Below are 15,263 nucleotides of genomic sequence, written 5' to 3'. Positions count from 1 at the left end.
AGTAGAAGACATGGGCGTACAGCCAAAGCTGCTGATAGTCTTCAGATGAAGATGATTGCTGCACTAAGGAAAAATATATTACATTACTCTTCATAGTAGAAACTTTAGATTAGAGTTAAATTAACTAGGCAGTTAATTGAACTAAATTAAGGTAGTACAATTTTTGTTAAATATTTTAAGGGTTGATCTTAAGATGTTTGTGTTCATTATCCCTAACGTATCCTTTTCATTTTGTAGAAGTGTACAGCTTACAGAAGTTCCAGATTGTGTGGGAGATTGCTGACATTTTATTTTATGACGCTACATGCACAATGTCCGACTGAAATTATATTCTGCCTCTTAAACTGGTTAGACTAACGAATTTCCAGGCTGATCAGCCGGATTGGTAATAGATTTTGTCGCAGTTTTCAGTTTCCCGCTGTCGCCTCATGTTGCTGGCCTCATGTTGCGACTAGATGCTCTTTTGTGGATCGCAACATGTGTTGCCAATGCGCATCTGCCGCGACTGAAATCCATACGGAATCCGTGTGTCAGTCGTTATCTGAACGTCGGGAACTGTGGATTTGTCCGCCCCACCGTGGAGCCTCGCGATCTGAAACTACCATTTACCGGAGCCAAACGGAAGTGCCATATCTCCGTATATTCCTATGGAACTCCGCCATCTGGCACTGGAAATCAAAACAAACAAATCATTGCACAAACAAGCGCTAAAGCATCGCACATACAGATATATACTCCGGAGATATATACTCGGATGTGCGTGAGTGGATTGGTGGGTGTGTTTTTCTTGCCTCCTGGCACCGCGTCAAAAGTCGCGCGCGGATTCTGCGGCGGATTAATGGCCGCGGTAATTGGTTAAAGCTAAGAATTTAATAACCATTAATCATTGAGTGTGTGAACAAATTGGCAAAAGATCAAAGGAAAAATAATAAAGAATATTATACAAAAAAATGAATGATTTGTGCTGATTAGTTATGAAGTGCTAGTATTTTGAAATACAATTGAATACGACAATAAAAAAAAGATAAATAATAAATAAATTGACGTCGCGGTATATTGAAGCCCAATAAATTACAATAAAAAATAAACACATTAAAATAAAAAAAATCTTAATACTTGAATATAAGTATTATATATGTATAAGTAAAGGAATCTCACACAACGCATAAATAAAGCTATAAATGCAATGGTATAATAAACAAAGACCCCGAGTAATATTTTAATGACATATAAAAATTAACATCCAGTAAAACATTTTTTACGAGAACAATTAAAATTCCATTTACAAAAATAAAAGACTTAATTCCAACTCTGAACAATTAATATTCCATTTTAAGCCGGTAATAACGAATTATTTTAACTTTCAACAAGTGTCAAAACAAAAAGTGGCAATATTAATTGCGGATTGTGGGACAAAGGGAAATGATTTAAACAAAACAAACGACAAAGGCAAGTGCCAACAAACGCGTGTGAAAAATATCGATACAAAGAGCAGAGTATTTCCAGCAAAAAGGCCAACATAAAACAATAAAATCCCCGCGGCGAAACGCAACGAACTTCGAAATGCATTGGCTAGTTCTGATCCTAGTGCCCCTCGTTTGGGCCAACAGCAGTGATCTAAAGGGAGCACCTGTGATGACCACAGTAGCACCCACTGGGGGTCATCGAAGTCCCCATCAACAGCAGAGATTGCAGCAATTGCAGGAGGCGCAGCAACTGGAGGCCCATCAGCAGCACCATCATCATTTGCGGCACGAACAGCATCTGCGGGCCGAGCTGGAGGGGAACCATCAGCCGCCGATCGAGGATCTCGAGAAGAAGGCCTTCCTCGATCCCCAATTGCCCATGCAGCAGCACCACTTGCGTCATCACAATCGTCATCATGCGAGCTGGGAGCAGCGGGTGTTTCCCTCGCTGCGTCATCAGCAGCACCGATTGTCCATTGGACCGAGCACGGCCAAGAACCTAATGACCACCGAAGCACCCACAACCATGCACCATGGCCTGATCTCCAATCACAGTCGCTATTTCGACAGGGACGGCATCTTTCCATCCTGGGCTGAGCCCCGAACCACCAGAGGACCCAACTGGCGACAGGAGGTGGACTCGAGTGATTCCGACGAGGACAGCGATGAGGACGACGAAGATGACTACGATGAGTATGATGAGGACTCCGATAACTCGAATGGCGTTGACGAGGAACTGGCCCGACAAATGCCCAGATACTCACTGTTCACCCAGAAGTTGCCACACATCGATTTGAAGGAACCCGATTACAATGCCTACGACCAGTCGGATGAACTGGACATAGTTTCGAGTAGTAATCACAACAGCAACAAGTATCCCAGCGTGGCCAATCCGCACGACAAGTCCGCTGGCAAGCGCAATATATTCGATTGGCTGTTCAAACATGATAGGGAAAAAGAGGCTGTTAAGAAGCCACACATCACAACTACTTCAACGACCACAACAACCTCAACAACCACCACAGTAAAGCCCACAATAATGCGCACCGAAAGGCCAAAACTGCAATTGATTGATGCGAATCTAAAGAATGGCGGTGGCGAAGAGGACTACTCCAATGAGGATTCGGACTCCGAGTCGGAGGAGGGCTTTTCCAACGAACAGTGGAACAAAATCGAGCACGAACACCATCTCAGGCAGCAGAAACACCAGAAGGAACTGCTGGCGATGCGCGAGAAGAGCCGGAATACCCCTCTCATAAGGAACATTGAGAATGAGGTGAGTCTGGCATTGCGCCCATTGTTCTCAATTCACTGATAAGTCTGCGGCATCCCGCCGATTTCATGATGTCATTAGCCATTGTTGTTGCTCTGACATTGCTCCATTATGTGGGATTTGGCCGTGTAGGCGCGGGGGGGACTGTGGGGAGCCCCTGATAAGAGATTCCGTTCATAAACAGCCAGCGATAGTGATTGTGGCCACAAATGACCAACAGTCTTTTGGGGCCAGACTGTGATTCTGGTTTCGGGTTGGGTTTCGGTTTCATGTATGATTTTCATTTGTTGCTGATGGTTAGTCACGCCGAAAATCCGTCAGTAAACAAATAGATGTTCAAGTGCACTGAGACAAATAATGGTATCTATGCTATCAAGATTGTCTCAAAATAAGTAGTATCTAAATATCTGAATCAGAATGGGTTACATTCTAAGTTGTGTTGCAATTGTATTCATATATCAGTGTGAAGATGAATTGCTTGATTCCAGAACCCCCTAGAAAATTCTCGCAGTGCACTGCCATTACTCACCTCGACATAACGCACTGACCATGGCTAATGCCGTTTGCATTTTGGCTTACAACAAAAACAGACATGTAGCTTTACTTTGTGTTTTGGTGCTCATGGCAAATGTTTACACAATGCGGCAAAGGTTGAGGGGGGCAGGAAAGGTGAAGGAGGAGGGGAAAGGATAGCAGCTGGCTTTTGCCAATTCTGCACTTTTTGGCTGACCGCTCGCCATTCACCATGGCGGCCTGGCTAATTGAAACCAGTCAGAACGGCAACGAAAATCAACAAAATGCAGCAACAATAACAATTAATTTGTTGCATTTGATTTGCACTTTTTGGATGCCATTCCATTATGTTTGCTTTGAGTGGGTTGTTGACAGAGGTTCTAGATTTTAGTATTGCCCCCCCTTAATTGCATTTTCATGCGTCCCTTTGATCCCACGACCCAGAGGTCACTGGGTGTCCGTGCCACCCGACTTGGTGTAATTACCTTAAAAAGAACCAATTAAATTGGCCCAAAGCAAATAATGTTCGTCGATCTGACGGGGCAAATGAAAATACCCTGAGTCCGTCTGCTTTAGTTTGTTTTTAGTGTTTCCTGTTTATTTTTATTGGACCAGCATTTCGACTTTACTGCAGGGGACATTTGAGTTTAGTTGTCATTGAGATGAGTTTTCATGCTCTGGTCCTTGGGGCATTTAAATTTATTTATATTAAGGAAAGTAAATTCAGTGAGACTCGGAAATTTATTGCAAACCTCAGGTGAGAATTTAATTATATAAACTAGTTTTTGTATCAAATATGAATATCAAATTATTTTATTTTGTGAAAATGCCTATTTTCCAAGGCATAATAAAAAAGAGGTATAAACCAGTGCAATAAAAATAATTTTGCGGCCTAATTTATGTTCTTAAATCCTTCACCATAAATTCGATGCTCCGTTGAAATTAATCCACCGCCGATAAAATTTTATTTAAAGCATTGTTGAAAACTTAAATATGAATTAAGTGCGCAACATGCGTTGACTATTGTGTGTGCTTAAAGTGTAAATGCGGACTGCACTCGAAATATTGTTAACAGCTAAATAAACACTTGGCTAAAACAACGCGCTTAATAAGAGCAACAATAATTACAAAGCACAACAACAATGCGCAGCTGCGTGTTAAACAACACAAAAAATACAAGGGTTGGAGGTTTTCCTTTCGAGGGTAGGTGAGGAGGAGGTAGGAGAGGAGAGGAGTGGGGGCGACAGGTGAATTGGCGCTGGCACATCAAAATAACAAGGCGCCACCGCCCCGCTTTTTCCCACTCCCAATTTTCCAGCTCTCTTTGGAACAATACAATTAACACATGTCTGCGGATGACGACGGCAACACCATAGCTGGTGTGTTCCATTTACCTTTGGCATTCCCCCCCAGCAGCCGGATGCACTGCATCCTTCCTTCCTTCCTACTTATGTTTTTTCGCCCCATGACATGTTAAATGGCAGCTTTCTGGCATGCCACCCAATAAACCCGGAGTCCACCTGCCGTGTTAACATGCCACAGACTCAATCCAATTTACAATTTACTCAACTTACCCCCACATTTAATTGGCAGCGCTTTTGGGGTTTTTATTTTATTCGAAATACTTTTTATTTCCGGTCTCAGTGCTCACTAATGAGTTCTTCAATGATACCTTTTCGTATAATTGTTAATTAACACGAATATTGCGGAAAATGAAAGCAATTTGTTTAAAAATTACCCCACTTGTTTCTGAGCAAAGGAAAATCAATATGAAAGTGGATTTCTTACTTTCAGTGGCCATGCATTTCAAAGTTTGCAAACCCAATTCTTAATGCTCTTTCTCACTAGATCAAAGGGATTTAAGCACTTATGATATGACTAGAGAATAAAAAATTCTATTCAAACCTGAAATCCTTGTAATCCCTTAAAACAGTTCCGTTTGTTGCAAATGCAAAATGAGAGTAGAGCAAAAAGGATTTCCAATCCAAATAAAATGTTATCCTTTCAGTTTCGGTTTGCAGTTTGTTTTGACGTTGAAACAGATTTAATTTTGCAATGTGCAATGCAATTTTTGTAGGCCTTTGTTTGATGCTGCTGAAAGGTTTCCTGTGTTGTTGAAAAAAAACTAAAGGTTTCGGAGGCCTTGAAAGATTTTCCCTTCGCTCTTTTCCTTTTGGTTTTTGGCCCAAAACTTTTCCCAAGCCCAAATGCACATCCCTCATTTGGAACGCCCTCTATTTTACCACCCACTTTCCGAAAAGCTGTCAGAGCCACAAATGCTGTCACTACTTTTCCAGCTTTTCCATCTGCTGTTGTAGCATTTTCTGTTTGTAAGCTTTTAGCCGTCTTTTGTGGGCGTTCTATCCTATATTGCCGGCCTGTTTTTCTTCCTGTTGCTGCTGCTTCCGTCCTTTCTCTTAGCATTTCCAAGAAGAATCCACAGCGAGCTTGGCCTTTGTGCGGCGAATTGTCAGAAGCGGTTAAGGAGTGACATCTAAAACCACACACGTACAGTGAAGCCCCATCGCCCACGTTCGCCACCCGCCGTTTCGACTGAAGGTTGTCGCTGCGGTTGCAACGACCTTGAAGTTCGAAAGCAGCGGGAGGCCCATAAAAGTGGTAACTACTATGGAGACAGGGCTTTCGAAGAGTAGTCAACCAAGGCAGTTACTGAACTAATACTTTTAAACTAACTAAAATACAAATACTAACTGATATAGTAACTTAAAAAATCAGACAGCATCAGGTAGAAAAATTAGTAATTATAAAAATGTCATGTTAAATACTTTGATTTAGTATGACTATTTCTTTCAGTGCACACAAACGCAGCTAGATATCAGCTGAAATCAAACAAGAAATATTTATACTCATTAGGCTCAAGGAATCCATATTTAGATTGCCATCTAGAATTGCAGTTGCTGACAAAGGAAAAGTCAAATTTAACTCATGTTGGCAATGAATTCCTTACCAATAAGAAAATGTTGGAAATGCAAGTTGGAACATAAATTTGGACAGATATGTCAGATTTTTCTGTCAAATGCTTATTTAAAAAAAATTGCGCTTCAATTTGCTGCGAAAAATAAAACAATAAACGAGCTTTATGTATCATTGTTTATTTTTCGTTACTAATTACATTTTCTTGGTTGTATTAGAAGGTTCTTGATTTTTTTTGTTTTTTTTTTCTGCTGGCTGTTGCTGCCGATGACATTTTTCAGCTAATTTCCACTCCCATTTTATACATTTTCCTTTTTGGCCTGTTATTGGCAGTGCAATTTATTTCCACCTCTCTCTATCGCATTTTGTGATGTTTTATATTTTTGCTGCTGCTGTTTTTGCTCATGCCAGGGGCATTCATTAGTTGCTTTCTCACTGGAGGAGTTGTGAGTATATCATTTGGCGGGGAATTCTTAGCTTTTCACAAAGAAAATACTTGACTGCCCTGCCCGCCCCTTTTGGTCATTGAAGTATCGCCCGTTCTTTGGACATTTTCCATTGCACAACTTGTGCTTATTGTCTCCAGATTGCTTCGTATTTGGGATTTTTGGCGGCTCTTGCCAGCCTTTTAAGCCAGCAAGGGTCTTGGCTTGCCCTGCTCTCCGCCATAATTTATAGCAGCTTCTAATATAAATTTCAAGAAATTATTTCCCCACTCTCTTCGGGAAACCGAAAAAAGCAATATAAATTCTCTCAACTAATTGGCAATGGTGCTTTTGTCTTTTTGCCGGGTGGCTTGTGCGAAGTTGCGAGTTCCAATGACTTTATTACACTGTTAAGATTACATATGTGCTGGGGCCTTATGCTTTTCTTCTCCACTTCCCCGTCTATTTTCTTTTTCTTTCTGGTTTAAATGTTTCCATTGTGCCACACATGCTGCGCTGGAAATTCTTAGAATGCCGCGAAATCTTTAAGCGGCTTCGTCACTATATAAATCATGCGTAGCACACTTACAACATGGGCCATAATATTAGTATTAGCATTTTATTTATAATACTTTTAAACTGGAGCTTGCATAAGTAAAAATTTATTTTTAAATTATTTTTTCTTTATATATTTCCTGTTTTTTAATGTATATAATTTCTAGTATGCCCACCGCATCTGTAAATATTCATACATGTAGAGTAGGGGGAGAAGGGCAATTTAGGGAGGGACAAAAGCAGTTTGTTAGTTAATCTGACAGAAAACGGTTTGTCAGTGGCAGAACGATATGTATCTTTGAATCTGTTGAATGCATTCGCCGTTTGCCTCCGTCTCTTTCTCCGCGCATAGCCCCATCTCTTTCGGTGTGTCAGTGGGCTTTTTAGTTGCTAACCAAAGACACATGTGATGAGATGCCGACTTTGTGATTGATTTCGATGATGAGCTCGACGAAGAATTCATTGTAGTTCATTGAAATGCAAGGCTGAGCAGCCGCTTTAACCCATGGGTTGTTTTTGGGGTCAAGGTGGATGGATTCGCTTGGTGCGTTTACAGTTAGAAGAACCCTATTACGATCCGCGATCACGTTTGGCATGATTTAAGCTGCGAGCAAAGGCATAAATTCTTTATTACGTGACAAGAAGTTCTGGACAGTTCTTGGGACTTTTAGTTTATGGTTAATGCCAGTGTTTATATGGATGGAGTTGCGCCAGCTGCAATTGCCATATAACTTTATAAGTCTGACCCAAATCGAAGTGTCAAAAATAGACTTTATTGAAGTGGTAAATTGAGAGAATTTCGTTGAACATCAAGAATATGTGGAATTTGTAATGAAGTTGATATATCTACATAAAGGGGAACGTAAATAATTGGAAAATGCATTCCAAAAAGTTTTGAAAGTAATTTAATTTCATTAGATAAATTTATGATTTGTAACCCTTATTTATGTTTGCCTCTAAATTTTTTAATTTCAATTGATTATCGGTTGTCATTTTAAAAAGATTTATTGTTCAAGCTTATTAAGGCTAATGTGCTTAATTGAATCACTGCCCCATTACTTACCATCATAAATCTGCCTAATAATTATTTATTTACTTAAAATGTTGACATTTGGGCAATCACATTTCTATATTTCATTTATCCTGTCGCTGACACTCCTTTCATTCCCAGCTGATTAATGATCCGGATTTTTGTCACCTAAAATTGTTGTATTCACATTTTTATTAAAATGTTATTCTTTATGAGCAGGAACAGCTTTAAATCAAGCCATGTTATTCTGGTAATATTATAGCTACAAGAAACCCCACCCGAATGTGGAATTAGATTTTATTTCACGCAACACTTGCAAGTGACAAAATAAAAAATGCTGAAAATAACACGCTTGTCAAAGAGTCGCGTTGACGATAAATCATGACCAGCAAACGAAAATATTTTTGTTGACGCGTTTGTTGCAAGTCCATTGCGAAATGCTTGCCCTACAATTTCCGCCTCCACGTAACCGCCCGTTTCCCCTTTCCCATTTTCTAACCAAAAAAAAAGAAGAAAAATAAATAACTAAATAAAAGCCGCAAAAGACAAATTGAAAGTCGTGTAAGCCGCTTTTTGAAAAAAAGGGGTTACCCGCCAGAGAGGAAAGAGTCACGGTCACGCCTGTTATTCAAAGCCCATTGAAATAAATAAAAAACTGTAACTAAACTGAACTATTGAACTGTAAACAGAAAACTAAAATACACCGAAAAAATGCAACATAGAAAAATGACCCAAAACAAAAAAGTTCATCTTTTCTGTGCCATATAAGGTAAAGCATCTATTGATCAACATGAACTTGAAAATTGAGTTAGCAACTAAGTGATTTTACATAAACATTCATCACCATTTCTAATTTAACAACTAAACACAAACCCTTAAATCTTTTTATTTGTATATTCGTGATGGCTCGCTTTAGTGAAGTGTGACTGTACTTCTGCGATTGCGAGACCAAAATGTATCTGAAACCTATTTATGTGTGTGACGGCGTGAGTTGTGCATTCTAATTCATCAATCGAACACATATAAATCAAAGCGAACCTCTAAAAGGGAAATAAAGTTCGGCTTTTTAGGACCTAGAACCCGCTCGCTGTCACCTGCTGTGCTGCATTGTCCCAACTGAGCCTGATGTAAATGCATCATCTGCTTGATGTAATCGCTCCCACGCACGCACACACTCGTAAATCGAGTCCACAAAGGTCAAAGGTGGCCTGGCAAATGTCTTCATTCGAAGTATATGTGGAAGTTGATGCATTGCCCGGCTGGTCATTAAAAATTAAACATAAATCTTTTCAGTCAGTCATGCCACTCTGGGGACCCTTCAGCCGTGTGAATGTGTGCGTTAGTAGCTCTGCATGTATATGTGTTTGGGATCGAGCGTGGTATGTGTGTCAAAAAGTCGCTGAAAATTGCAAACCCATTACCCACATGTATAAAGTATAAGAGCCACGATTACAGGCCAAGCCAAGGGAAAAACTCCGGCGAACGAGAACACACCCACCCAAAATGTGTGCACGAGGTGTGTGTGTTTTTCAATGACAAGTGTCACAGAGTTTTCTTGGGCTGCACAGTGGGACAGGATCTTAAAACAAAATGCAATATAATAATAATAATCTGTTAATAAATGCATAGAAATAAGTGCCATTTAAAATTGATAATTTAAATTGCTTGAAGCGTCTTTTAGCAAATTGATACACTATTATCTATTTTCCCTAATTTGATGGCTAAATAAACATCATGGCACAGTGCTTAAACAATAGTTAAGTTGTCAGTTTAAAAACCCATGAAATTTCTACAGTCATTTGCACATCAATGTGATTAATGTGCGGGTATTGTATTGGAAACGAATTCAAGACCACTGTGCATCTCAACTCATTTGGCATTACAAAAGTTGTCTGTTCAACAGCGAGTGGCACATAAAAATAGCCAAAGTTTGGAAAAAGAAACCGAAAATTGTCATGCACTTTTTGACAGCTAAATCAATAAGCATAATTTTGGACCATGCCAGCATTGGGTTCCGCTGCACTCAGAATATCAAATAATGCAGCGTAATATTCATGATGGGGGGTCAGTTGACTCTTGCTGTCAGTTGGCAGGTTGACAAAAATCTGCATTTGAATGCGATTTAATTAATGTCCGCGGCCATTGATGATGGCGATGGGTATGACTCAATTTCTGGTCGCATTTCGGTATGCGATTGATCGTTGGGGCTTCAGTTTTGTGACTGGACATTAACCCATTGTGCGCGTTTGACACCACGTAAATCTCTTTTACAGGCGCGTCACAATTTATGACATTCGAAATTGTTGAATTGTTGAGAGACATCGAAGACGGCAAATTGAATGCCAATGCCAGGCTATCGTCAATAAATTTTCTAATTGTTTCGATTGGCATATGGTGGATGGAAAAGCCCAGTAGCAGACCCCCTGGTATCCCCCATATATGATTAATTTCTTCGATTTTTTCTCGTCTGTGAAATCGTTAGAAATTTCCAACGTCTCCAGTTGCACTCCGTTTGCATTATGCATGAGAAACGAGGTTCAGTGTCGGTGTCTTCAGTTCGCTCGGTTTGTTCGCTTGACATGCGGACAGTGCTTCAGTGCGTTTCATCAATATTTCATTTTCGGCATTTATAAGCGATTTCCTTTTATTACACAATTTTATTTCGATTTTATTGGATTCCGATCGGGAACAATGCACTCGTGAGGTCTTAAAACGAGCATCACGACCATTAACTTCGCACTCGGAAGGTGTTTTATGTATCAGGGCTTATAACTGGCTTTCCACATGGGTGGGGTTTTCCCTTTTCGGACTGACAGACACTTTAACACTTTCGCTTTTCAATAAAACCAAATCCCTAAGTCGATTTGTTTGGAAGTCTCAAAGAGGCTTTGGAGATATGTGATTCCATAAAGCAGAACGCTTGAGTATTTTCAAAAAGCCCACCCCAGCTAATCCAACTTAAAATTATTGCTTTTGATTTCATTTCAAATTTCTAGACATTTATTTCTGGCGGAACAAAGTCAAGGTTAATGGGTAGACTAAAAATAATTAGAAGCATTTTGTTTATATATGTTGTGCAACATAATAAACATTATGAATGATTCATAATTATTGCGTAAAATGATTGTGTCGTAGTATTCAAATGCTTTCAAAATTTAAAAATTTAATGATTACCTTTTTAGCATGAATAATACGATAAAAGCCTCTTAACATATATAATTGGTTAATCCAGTTTTTCCCAAATCTAATCCTTACTGAGCAGTAAAGAGTATGAGCTAATAAATCAAGAAATCAGCTGAATGAGCTTTAGTTTGATTAGGTTTAGTTCCCAGAACCGCTGTCCATAAATCAATCGGTCTTTCATCAGTCATTAAATCAGCCCGCCTGGCTCTTGCGAAGCCACAATTTGCATACTGCATCCTAATGCATCCCACTGCATATCCAGCAGCTACCTTTGTTGGCAGCCCCCGTTTGGAATCTCAACGGCGGTGCTCTGCACCTGCTGCTCACCGTCGAGCGCTTCATCAACCGCAAATCGGCCATCGCAAATGGCTGGAACATTGCGCCGAGACCCTCGAGGTCAGCTCATAAACTAAACGCTATCAAAAAGCCAAACGCTTGCTGGCTGGGTTAATCACTTCATCAACGTCCAAATCGCCAGCAAATCAACCAGAATGGATTGGTGGTGAGCAACGGGAGGCAGGTAAATGGATTCTAGAGTCGATGGCAAACAAATCTCGTAGTCATCAAAATCATTTTTTTATATATACCCTAACTGAGGGTGCTATGAAATGGTCTATGATTTTGCATAGACAAAAATCAGATACTTGCCTTTGAATTTAATTTAAAGTATAATTTCCTATATATACATATTTTTTCTGAAGAAAGAGTATTAGTTATTCCAGTTCCCTTGGCAGCTCCTCTTGGCTTTTTCACTTGCTGGTCGTGGCCTTCGTGTCCACCGCGGGCCAGTTTGCAACTGCCTGGCAGTCTGGAGTCTTCAGTCCGCACTCCGTGCACTCCAGACCGTGCTCTGAAGTCCGTGGTCTTCGACTTCGCCTTCATCTGCATCTGCATCTTCTAGTTAAAATCTCAGCGCTACGTGGCTCGAGTTTGGTTCGTGGTTGGCAGACAGTCGGCGGTTGCCAACTAATAATTGCCGAAGGCCCGGGGGAAAATGGTGGGCCACGGGGGCTTCGACTGGCAAACGAATTTGCACAAAGTTGCAAATCATTTGACAGGCGGTGGCTGCAACAAGATTTTCGCTCTGGCTTCGCTTTTTGTTGGCTTTTGCATTCCGCTGGCGCGTCTGTTTGTTTTGCACAAATCTTTGGCTGCTGTTGCCACTTTGATGATGTCATATGCAAATAAAAAAAAAATGCCATAACGAAAAGCCACCGACAGATGCCAAATTTTCGTAGCTAATCTTGGCCGGGGCATGGAAATGACAAAGGTGATGCTAATGGTGATGGATATGGCTGTTGATTATGTTCCCGCGATCGGAATGTTGTTGCCAATTGTTTGCCGGTGATTTATGCAAAATATTTGACTAATTCTTATCGCATTTTTCGAATCTCTTTGCAGGTGAGTTCTGGCTGTGACACTTTTGAGATTGATTTTTGGGTATGCCTAATGATTTGAATGTGGGATATGGTAAGCTTAAGTGAACAAAAGATTATCTCGGATAAACGGATTGCTCCTAAGATAGGCAAATATATGTGTGCATTTTATCTAATATATAATTAGGATTTATTTATTTATGTTATGTCTCTTCCTGAATCTATCTTATATGAAACAAAGTAGTGATTCTATGTATCCTACATCCTTGACCTCACTCAAGGCTTGCATTGCAATCAACTTGGGTCTTGCACCATTGCCATTTGCCAGTCGAGGATGGCAGTGAAGCGAGCTATGCAATTTGTAACTTGTTAAGAAGTGGAAGAGGGGAAAACTCAGTTCGAGCATGACTTTTCCCCCGCTCCAACCCCACCCCTCCACCTGTTTGCTCCTTCAGCTGAGTGGACATATGCCTAACGACCCATTAGTCACGTCAAATCAGCGACACGAACAGCCGCAAGTGCGAAAACAAAGGAGAGACATCGCCCGGAAAAAACCAATAAAAACGGGAGGACAGCGCACTAGTAACGAAAACAATAAAGGCAAAGTGATCGTGACCAATTGTTGGCTTTCGGTCACTTGACCAACAATCAACATCCACAGCAGCAGTTGCAGCAGCAGCAACAGCAGCAGCAGCAGCAGCAACATCAACAGACGTGCGACATCGTTTGGATATCTGCAAATATTTGCCCATATTGACGAACTTGCGGCCACTTTCGCCCCTATCTGACCCAACCACCCACTTAACCCTCCGCTGCCTGCCGTCCTTCATTCCGGGCACTTTTGCGGCGGTTGGCAAAAAGCAGACCAAATGTGCATAGACCGTCCGTCAAGTGACCGCAAATGCTGCCAACACTGTGCGACTGCCCAGAAATTTGGCCAGACCAGAAATATCCGTCTGGTTTTCCGGCTACTCGCCTTACGTTCGTTCACACTTAGAAAAAGATATTTAATTTACACATTTATATGAAAAATAGGAACTAATTCGATCCTAAACTCGTACTTTTGTAGAAAAAGATAAAGATATAGTTTAGAGATATTTGTTGTTTCCGGGTAAGTGGCTAGCCCAAGAACATTTGTTTTTAAATTCCTATATAATTTCTCCCAGTGCACTAACAGCCTTTGTGTCCACCTGCAGGCCGCGTCGTTGGTTCTGTCTGCGTTCAGACACCTTGGTGCAAATATATATATTGTAATGGGACGTGACAGGTCGTATTTTATGCGCCTCTGATTCATCAGATGGTTCTTTATTGTCAGCTGGGGCGTTAAGAGAATTTAATTTATTTGCCACTTGCCATTGATTTGACAATTGAATTTGCGTATTAACGCAACGCCAGTTTCGCAGTTTCGCGTTTCCATTGCAGCTTATGCACACACAGCTCCGGGACACATGTGGCACATGCAAACGAGCACATTTCCCATTTGCGACGTCGCAGAAAAACAAACCACGGACGAGATTCGAGATCGGAACAAGCTAAATCCATTTAGGGCGCGCAGCCGGCCAAACCAACCGAAACCCCGGAACTGCCATCCTTTTATCCTTTTTTTTCTGATTCCTGGACCTATCCCAATGCAGAAAAGCGTGCGCAGAGTGCAGAAAAACGAATTTCGGGCAAATATTCCGTCAGAAGCCGAAAAAAAAACAAGAATATGAGGGTGAGACTTTTGGGGTGGCAGTTTTGTCCAAATTTTTTGTGGGGGAATTTTCGCCCTCAACCTCTTAGAAATTCAGAATCGCAGCTTCCTCACGTTGTGTGCGTTATTTTTTGTGGGTTTGTCGGACCAGAGTATGATGACTTTATCAAGAGGATTGAGTTCTGATGGAAACTGGACTGAAGAAACTAGTATATATTTCGCATTTTTTGCCATTTCGTTTCAAGTTAGAGCAGTGATTAACCCCCTGGAACTGGTGTCCATCTACATTGGTTTCGATGGTTGTTAGGGGTCCTTCCTTTGATTGTTATTTGAATGCAGCAAAACTAATTATACAAATATTGTAGATATGGAACATTAAAATGGCCAGAATTGCTTATAGCTATAAAGAAACTTAGAATGCATATTTTAAATTCTATTTTATTCTTATAGTTCTAAGAATTCTATTCCATTTAATTCAAGGGAATCTGACTCTTCGCATGCTTTTCGAAATGCGAATTTTCATGGCTTAGATTTTGTTTTTGCCCAAGTGCAATTCAGTTGCTGGCCTCCACTTCTGCTGCCACCTCAATTTCCACAACTGCCATTCCGAACTGCCATATATTCACGAAATGGGTCTAGTGCATGCTGAGCAGCCCTCGTCCTTCGTCCTTGGCGCTGGGGCTTCACCCCACTCCGTTTCACTCTGTTCCATTCGCTTTTCTCTGCGTGTTTGCAGGCAAACAAATAGAAAGCGGCGCCCGCTGTTTGTCGCCATATGCTCCGCTTGCTGGGGGATTGACACACCCCCAAAGGGG

The 15,263-nt window shown here is 40.9% G+C and overlaps 1 protein-coding gene across 2 annotated transcripts in view; it reads left to right on the top strand.

Annotated features, from left to right (window-relative positions):
- The first annotated feature begins 503 nt into the window (after window positions 1-503).
- LOC6731320 overlaps window positions 504-15,263 on the top strand; it is a 58,105-nt gene continuing 43,345 nt past the window's right edge. For both annotated transcript variants that reach the window (XM_016178807.3, XM_039291286.2), the window contains exon 1: window positions 504-2,742. In XM_016178807.3, coding sequence (XP_016023896.1) covers window positions 1,564-2,742 — 1,179 coding nt within the window. In that variant the 5' untranslated portion in view covers window positions 504-1,563. The remainder of the gene's footprint in view (window positions 2,743-15,263) is intronic.

This window comes from Drosophila simulans, chromosome 2L (assembly GCF_016746395.2).
Source record: "Drosophila simulans strain w501 chromosome 2L, Prin_Dsim_3.1, whole genome shotgun sequence".
NCBI classification, from domain to species: Eukaryota; Metazoa; Arthropoda; class Insecta; order Diptera; family Drosophilidae; genus Drosophila; species Drosophila simulans.
Note: the sequence above shows the minus strand (reverse complement) of the source record. Positions and strands in the feature narration are given on the sequence as shown.